Raw genomic sequence first — 8985 nt, forward strand, 5'->3', positions numbered from 1 at the left:
TTTGATACTGGTTATTTACTATTTGGTAGTTCTCACGATATTTCAAGTATTGATGCCCAACTTAATTGTAAAAGCACATTACACGGAGCCACATTCAACCCTCATTCGGATTTTTTCCCATGCCCAGAAAAGAAAAATACTATGAAACCTCAAAATAATGACATCTCAAGAGCAGTAAATAGAAAACAAAACATCTATGGATGACAACATCACTATATCACAAGATAAAATGGAACTTATCATTTTGTAAATATTACTTGAAACATAAAAGTAACGTACAGTTGATAACAACACAAAACTTGAGTTTATTGGAATCTCAAAAGAAAAACACAGCGATTAACTTACGAAGCAGCAACAACTGCCTTCTTCCTCGGAGTTGCTTGATTACCTGCCAAGCGTTAAACCATAGCCCGTTGTTAGATACTAAAGTCATGTTAAATTAAACTTCGAACAAATTACAATACTATAAGAAATAGTCTAGTACCTTCTCTAAAGCCAGTCTTGAATCTGCAGGGCACATGACGGAGGTACCGCATACGGCCAGTCCCGGTCGTCTTTCTTCTAATAGCCTTCACACTCCAATTATCTGAAGCCAAAAAACACAAAAACAATTCAGCAAATCATTCGAACCAAGCTAAATATTGCAATTAAAGCCACTAAAGAACACATAATCAGCAACAAATCCAGCTTCTATTTTCAACCAAGTATTGACAAGCATATGCCAAGACACTAAAGATCAAAACAATCAGCGCGGAAAACGGCTTATGATGAGTTGGATCTAAATCAAGAACACAGGTAACTCTAATTTACCAACTTTAACCTAATTTCACCAAACAAAACTGAAAACAGAGCTAAAATGACAAACAAATAGAGTCAGGAGAGAATCCAAAGGGAATTTACATTTTCGGATGCGGCTGGCTGGGTAGCCACAAGCACCGCAACGGCTCTTCTGGAGATGGAAGCTTCGGCGTCCACATCGGACGCAGAGTGTGTGAGTCTTGTTTCTTCTTTTTCCAAAGCTTCCAGTTCCTTTTCCCTATAAGAAAATTCACAATATATTTCAGTTTTCTCTATAAAAAAACAGAAACAAAGAGTATCATTTCAAAAATATAATATTGATGATGATGCCAGTACCATTTCTTCTACTGGTGCAAAAACCCTAGATTTGTGAAGCTTTGACGGTAAAAGTGTTTCACTACAACAAACATATGAATACGGGACTAGGGTTTCACCGGTTCCTTTGTGAGGGTTGGTTTTGGGCTTTCGGGTCGTATGGGTTTTGGGTTAAAAGAATTGGATTCCTTTTATGATCCGACCCTATACCATCCTTTCAAGCCCAATTATTCTTTGGGTGCACATAGAATTTGTACTCTTTATCATTCCATCCCATGTTCAAGGAAATGATTTCTTTGGAAAATTTATAATTTAATAATTTATAAAAAAAATTACTAAAATTTTAATCTTATCTCCTTTACATCCCAATTATTATTTGCATTAAATTTGAGTTTTAGTATCCGGATTTGAATTAATGAATTTAGGGATTAAATCATAAATCTTTAAAAAAGAGTTTACATGCATCAGATCTAATGTAACATTTTGGGTTAGATCAAAAAAGTTCTAAACATAATGCAAGATGACGAAAGTAGAAAAGTAAATTTCTTTTTATGTAAGTTTCCTTTTGAAACAATAAATGTATCCTTATACACAGATATTAGGGATGATTTAGAAGTAATTTAATTAAATCTTAAATCACGTTTAGATGCAAATTTCTTGTACTCTTTTTCAACATAGTGTATTCTCTTCTCTTTTGTATGTGATATTTTCTCGAAAGAGTTTTTTTTCACAATAAATCTTAATATTTTTTATTTTATAATTCTTTGTGATTGTGCTTATATTATTACAATGAATTTTGATTCGAATTTGTTGGCCTTTGGCCATTGTCAATAGCCTTTGCCTTTCACATCTAATCCTATCTAGAAATTTGGTGGGATAAGCGCACTATCATCCTATATTTTCATCTTTTTCCCCCTCAAATTGTAAGTCTATTAAGTGTATCTCGAACACCCCATTTTTCCACCCCACTAATATATCCTTTTATTATTATTATTATTTTTATTGTTTGATTAACACTCTATTAGTTTCCTCACCATTTCCTTTGGTGGGGATTTGTGTCATGCACTCATAACATCAAAAAGAAAATTAAATATATTTTAGCAATTGGAATTTGGAAATCAATTTGAGTCGATCTTGCATGGCAAACCTTCATTGGTGGGGGTGGTAATAATGCTAAAATTCAGATTATAATTGAGGAGAAAATTATTAAAGCTATAGCTCATGAATCACATTGAGCCAAAAGAAAGAAAAAGGAACTCTTTTAAACCAATCCTTTGTTGCTGTTTCTCCATGCATTTCTAATAGCATTTTCGGCCGTTTATGTTCAACTAGGGACGGACCTTCTAGAAAATTTGAATTTTTTATTGATAAAATTAAATCCATGATGGTATTCACGACGAACTTCGCACTTTTGATAGTAATCCTCCTGATATGAGCAAACTACTAGATCGCGATATGTTAGGTCCATATATGTGTTTGTAATTGCCTTGTCTAGGCTCACATCTATTCGGAATAAAAATTATATTATTCAATTAATGATGAATTTTATTTATTTATTTTTAAAATAATCTGACTAATTATAATATAATACATGTTCATTATCTTTTTTTGTCATTGACAATTGATAAGTGTTGAATGTTGCATATTGTGATTAATTAGCCGAAACTAATAGTTCAAGGCAGATTATGGAATTTTTCTAGGAGTCGTGGTAGGAGTCATGGGCTCGACCTGGGACACGACATTGTTCGAGTCTGACGTGGCAAATTTCGTAGTTAGTCAAGGTCGAGAAATAAGGAATCAATTGGAATCATCTTAGTATTAGTGGATCGATCCTTTCGACACTTGTCAGCAACGCACACACCCTGCAGACATAGGTACTTGAATTTGAGATCTCTGGAGTGAACAACACTCTCTTTAACCATTGAGGTCGCTTGATGGATTATTTATTTAGTTTTAAAGATTAAGGGTCAAATTGAGATCCATTAATTAATCGAGTAATCAAAGATATTCATGTTATCCCATTTTGTATGGGCTTGAATCTCGATATTTATCTTAAAAATCATTACCTCTCCATTTATAAAAAATTAAGGCCTAAATTGATTAAAAATGAAAATGTAGGAGATTAAAATAATTACTTTATAATTTTTTTATAGTTGCGAGGTCAATACTAAATCATAAAATTAAACAGATTTTAGGAAAATAATGGAATTTATCAAATTAAAAACAATACAAAACTCAATGTCACAGTTAAAAACACGAGGACTAAATTTGAAATTTTAAAAGACTACAATTAACCCTATCACATTTAAACCTTCTCTAAAATATATCTCAAGTATATATTAATCAAGTATACTTTATATCATGAAGAAAAGCCAACTTCCCACGACTGTCTAATCAAACCTATTAGAAGTGATTAGAAATTTCAAACAGAAAGAAGCTTTGAAACAGTGGAAAAAATGACCCACCTGCAGATTCTATCTCTTATATAGTAATATATACATAAAAAAAATATAATTTTATATTACGAAGCAAATTTATTAAATTAAATGGAGAACAAAAATATATTTTTAATAAAAAGTATAGAAAAAATATTTAAAATATATAGAAATTTAAATTTTTAAGAAGGTGATCGTTCTCACCTGCCTCTTTCAATCCATCCCGATATATATATAGTTGCAAGGGAGTGGAAGATCATGATTCACATAAAGCTAAGATTCTTCTCCCCAAACTTAAACCATTGGCCTATTTGAAATTTTACTTTATTTTTGTTTAGTTTTTGGCATTTTTTTATCATTCTCTTTTCAAATCAACGTGTCTTTATCAAATAGATGCATCAAATGTGGCACAATGATTTTTTTTTATGGAACCCAAAGTGTTTCTTTGTGTTTTGTTTTAAAGGAAGGGCTTGAAAAGCTCTTCTTTGAACTTACATATATACACAAAAATATATAGTGTGGAGACTCTTTGCAATCATTTTAGGTGTGGAGAAACATATTTTTAAAAAGAAAAACCTTTCCACTTAGGCAAATTGAAGGTCCACAGCACATGACTATATGTACTCTCGACCTAATTTTATTATTTTATATCAAAATTAAACTATTACCTTTCATCCTATCAAAATATATTTTAATTTTGTTGATTGAATATTAATGGTAACATCTAAGAGATAGTGAATTTAAGTATACTGAAATATAATTACTTTTGATTTAAAGGTTTCGATATAAAGAACTCATCGTACGATCTTAGTGGTAGAAGAGAGTGTTATTTTCTTTAGAGGCTCCGGATCCGAGTAGCTACATCTATAAAGTGTATGTGTATTGTTAATTGCTATGAAAGATTCTAAACATATAATATTTTATAATCATCTTTAACTATTCAAAAACAATCAGGTATGAATAATTTAAGTACATCCAAAAGTGTTTTGCTTTAATTACTTTAATTTCATATCCCACTAATTTTCATGATGATTAGATTATATATTTCATTTCACTAATGACACTTGTATTTAAAATGCTAATGACATGTTTAGGAAACAATATTTACATTTTGGTATATATATCTAATCTTATCTAAGCAAAGTAGTTTGCAAAACAATGGAATCATCAACTATATCAATAAAGGAAAATTTCAAATTGAATTACACAATTGTAACTGTAAGAAAGATGGACTGAATTTATAATATCAAATAATATATTAGATAAACTGATAAAGCTTATTGATTATATTATTTGTAATATATTCCCTTAACCCTACCCTTTTAGTTAATGGCCTTAACCGAATTCACATGATGACAGTGATGGATCATAGAGGTTAAGATAAAGCTTCTAATTAGAGTATTTATGGTAATGGTTTGTACATATTCTATAATTCGTGTATTTATATTATATTTGTATCTTTTATACATATAATCAAAGTTAGAGTGCTTAGCTAAAGTAAGCATAAACAATTAAATAGAATAAAACCCACTTTTGAATAGAGTGTGTAGAGAGATGGATTTATATTCGAATCTCGTAATTTAAACAAAGGTAAATTATAAATTTCATCACTCAACTTTCATCTCACTCAAATTTTGGTCTTTAAATTTTATTTTTTTAATTGATTCATTGAACTTTTGATTCACTCATATTTGGGTTACTCCGTCCTTAAATACTTAACGATGTTGTGAGTGGATATCTTTATTTTGAAAAATATGAAATGACCCCAAAACTTTCTTCATTTTGATGAAAAAATCCCTAGTTTAGAATTTCATTTGATTTCTCGATGTTGAAACATCTTCTGATACAAATCCCAACAATTGAGAGGTGAAGGAGAAGGAAGTGAGTTGTATATCTCGATTTCATGTTGATCGGATGGTGAGTATTATAGATTATAGTAATTTACGATTTTATGAGATTTGATTTTAAGGTTGAGTTTTATAAGTTTTAAAGTGATTTTGGTGAAATCTAAACTGAAAATCCGTATATAACTATATTAGATTATATAATCCATATTATTCTATTGCAAGCTCACATGGTAGGTCTAAACCCATATTATTGGTTGGTTAGGAACTACCATCCAAGGGACCCCATGTACTAATATTATTTACCCTTAAAAGAATCCTTTTATCTATCCGTATATGGTTTGGCTTGGCTATACAAAGAAAAGCACTAGCAATGGTAGCACTTAGCATTTGAGAGACTTATAAGTCTTAAAAGTAATGGAATAATACTATATATAGTATCAAATTTTTTATTCTCAAACCTCAAACTACTATTGTCTGTTAGTTGTAAATAAGATACCCTCTTCCCTTTACATTGGAGAATAGGTGTGTATACTCCTAGGCTCCCTTTTCTTCTTTTTTAGTTCTAACAAGTGTGCATTTTCTTCCAACTTTCGGCTCCCAATCCTTCACTCATTATAATATTAGGAGAGTGAGTTATTAATATTTTCTAGGTATATTTTACGTTTAGTTTCTGAACTATCATTTTTGTTAATTTTTTTTATCCATCTATTTTTTCGAAATCATACATAACGTTATATTTTTGTTTTATTTTGGTTACCCATTATTAAAAAATTAACTATAACGTTGACGTATCACCATAAGATAATGTCACGTCATCATTGAAAAAATTTAAATAAACAACACATCAACAATTTTGTTAATTTTTTTAACGACGGGTGACCAAAATGAAACAAAAATGTAACGTTAGGTATTATTTTTAAAAATAATAGTTAGGTGACCAAAACAGAATAAAAGTGATAGTTGAGATACTAAACTTGTAGTTTATCCTATTTTTTAACATATGATTTTTCATATAATATTTTAGATTTTTTTGGTATTTTATAGGAAACGGAACAAAATATCATTAGTTTAGGTATGATTTTTGTATTTTATTATTCTATAAAAAATGATATATTTTGTTACTGGAATTTCATAGGTTAAAAATGATTATTAAACTTTCTAAACCACAAATAGTCATTAAACGTTATCAAGCTATTACTAAATAGTCATTAAATTTATTAATGTGCTGTAAATTGATTCTTAATTTTATAAAAATAATTATTATTTTACAACATGCAACGACCATTGTGTAATAATTCGATAAATTTACTGATCGTTTTATAATTTCTGAAACTTTATTGACTAAAAAAATCATTTTAATGTAACTTAATGATTATTTATATATTTTTTACGCAAAACAATTTGATGCCTTTTAAAATTTAATTCTAATTTCGTTCCTACTATAATACCACCAAACTTTCTTAGTTACTTTCATACGTTTGCAGCATTCTTTTTTTTTTTGGTCGCTTTGTATAGCAATATCTAAAGTATATTACTTTATTGTATATATGTATGGTCCTCAAACATTTTCATTATAATATATATGTTCGAGGATTCTACTTTAGGAAGATGTTCATATGTATGGTAAGTCGTTTAACAGTACTCACCAAAGTATCTTTTATGTTTTGGTTCACATAATAGATAATCCGAATTCTACAGTTTGAGTGGACATTTATTTCCAAGTAAATATAGGGTGAAGTATATAAGAAGTTACTAAATATATAAAAAAGTTTTTTTTGTCAATGATATTTCAAATGTTATAAAATAGTTGTAAGATAATAACGAATATAAAATAATCGTAAAATAAATAACATTAAGATTTAATTTGAATTTTTTTTTGAGAAAAAACTAGGGACAAAAGGGGGGAAAATGCTGCAGTATATTACTTTACAACTTACAAGAGATAAATTTAGCTTTATCAAAGACTCTATAAGAGAACGAATGGTTGATGGTTGCCAAATTATTTGATAGAGAAAATAACTTCAGTAACCGAAAATGCCTTATAATATACGATTTTAACCAATTTTTTTTGGATTTGCGAAAATGACCAATAAATTCACAACGTGAACTCCAATTTCGCAACACAGGTTCCAAAATCGCAAAACGAATATGTAAATCGCAACACAGAAGTCAAATTCACAACACAGAAATCAAATTCGTAAAGCACGTTTATTTTTCGCAACGCGAGTTTTATTTTTTATTTTTGAATTCGAAACACAATATTAATTTCGCAACACAAATGTAAACAGTACAATCGCAACTCATAACCTAAAACCCAAAATCACAACTCAGTCTCATATCCATCTCTCACTCTCTACGGCGACATCCGTCCCCATATCCGGTGACCCCCCTCTATCTCCATCTCTCAGAGCCACCCTCACAACCATTCACGACCACAAATGAAAAATCAACCACCGAGGGTTAGTTTTTTTAATTATTTTTATTTTGAAATTTTTGTATTATTATTAGTTTTTTCATATTTAAATTGATGATAAATTTACTGGTAATTTCAATATATAGATTAACCATTTCACTTAGATTGCTTTGTGAATTCATTCGGTTGTTGCCAATACTGCTAAATTGTTTAGTCTTTAATCCTGTGAAGTTAGTTTTGGTTGAAGTAATGCAATTCATTCAAGTTCCAATTTGCAGAAGAATAGTTTTTGAAACTTAAATTCGCAACACGAAAATGAAATTCGCAACGCGATTTTAGTTTTGCGTTGTGATTTTCATTTTCGTATTTTCATTTTCGTGTTGCGAATTTCATTTTCGTGTTGCGAATTTAAGTTTAAAAACTACTCTTCTTCTGCAAATTGAAACTTGAATGAGTTGAATTACTTCAACCAAAAAACAAAGACAAATACTAACTTCACAGTGTTGCGAATTTAAGTTTCAAGAATAAACTACTACTATTGTCCTTTTAAATATTTATATATATGCTTACTTCTGGAATGTTATCTGATGCATTTTGTGAACTATGATGGAATAATGACTTGAGTGAATACCGTGCTAGTTTGAAACATATTTGGCTATATTCCAGTTTAATATCATGTATGTTTATAGTGTATAATTTGTAGTTTTTTGTATATCTAACTTGGTATGTTTATTGTTTTTGTTAGGAATTTTTTTCGACTTCATTGACTTTAAGGAATAAATTAAGCATAGACACTACAATTGCGTCGACACTTACACATGTACAAAGAAAGTTATTCGAGAATACATGTTTCGAGCCATGGCTGAAAGTACAACATCCAGGTGGAGATGCTATGTTGACCCATTTGTTTCTTTAAACCATGACTAACGATCTACCCGAGAGGATACAACGTGGTGATGAAGAGATATGTTTCATTTTCCACCTGCGTATACTTGTTTTGGGCGGGAGGAATTTTGTTTAATCACTGGTCTACGTTTCGGACGACACGATGAAGTAGGTCGGTACACTAGTCATATCCCCCGCCCATCATGGTTATTTCGGGGTTTTCCCGATCTTGCAAAGGCGAAGCCCAGTTTACACGTCGACGATTTGAAAAGATTACTTCTTAAAGATGGTT

At 30.1% G+C, this 8985-nt stretch overlaps 1 protein-coding gene across 1 annotated transcript; it reads right to left on the reverse strand.

The window, feature by feature from the left end:
• Positions 1 to 217: 217 nt before the first annotated feature.
• Positions 218 to 1204, reverse strand: LOC120150008 (60S ribosomal protein L37-1-like). The gene is made up of 4 exons (XM_039162706.1): positions 1135 to 1204; positions 901 to 1036; positions 485 to 586; positions 218 to 388 (listed from the first exon to the last, which is right to left on the reverse strand). The coding sequence occupies exons 1-4, from the start codon at positions 1135 to 1137 to the stop codon at positions 342 to 344; spliced, it is 288 nt and encodes a 95-aa protein (XP_039018637.1). The 5' UTR covers positions 1138 to 1204; the 3' UTR covers positions 218 to 341.
• Between the last annotated feature and the right edge of the window lie 7781 nt (positions 1205 to 8985).

The sequence above is a fragment of the Hibiscus syriacus genome, unplaced genomic scaffold (genome assembly GCF_006381635.1).
Source record: "Hibiscus syriacus cultivar Baekdansim isolate YM2019G1 unplaced genomic scaffold, ASM638163v2 tig00111013_pilon, whole genome shotgun sequence".
NCBI classification, from domain to species: Eukaryota; Viridiplantae; Streptophyta; class Magnoliopsida; order Malvales; family Malvaceae; genus Hibiscus; species Hibiscus syriacus.

What these genes read in the sequence shown, in the direction of transcription:
- LOC120150008 (XM_039162706.1), bottom strand. An exon ending in AGCCAGCCGCATCCGAAAAT is followed by an intron (nt 587 to 900) that starts GTAAATTCCCTT and finishes TTTTGGCTTCAG; the next exon opens with ATAATTGGAGTGTGAAGGCT. An exon ending in CAAGACTGGCTTTAGAGAAG is followed by an intron (nt 389 to 484) that starts GTACTAGACTAT and finishes AACGCTTGGCAG; the next exon opens with GTAATCAAGCAACTCCGAGG.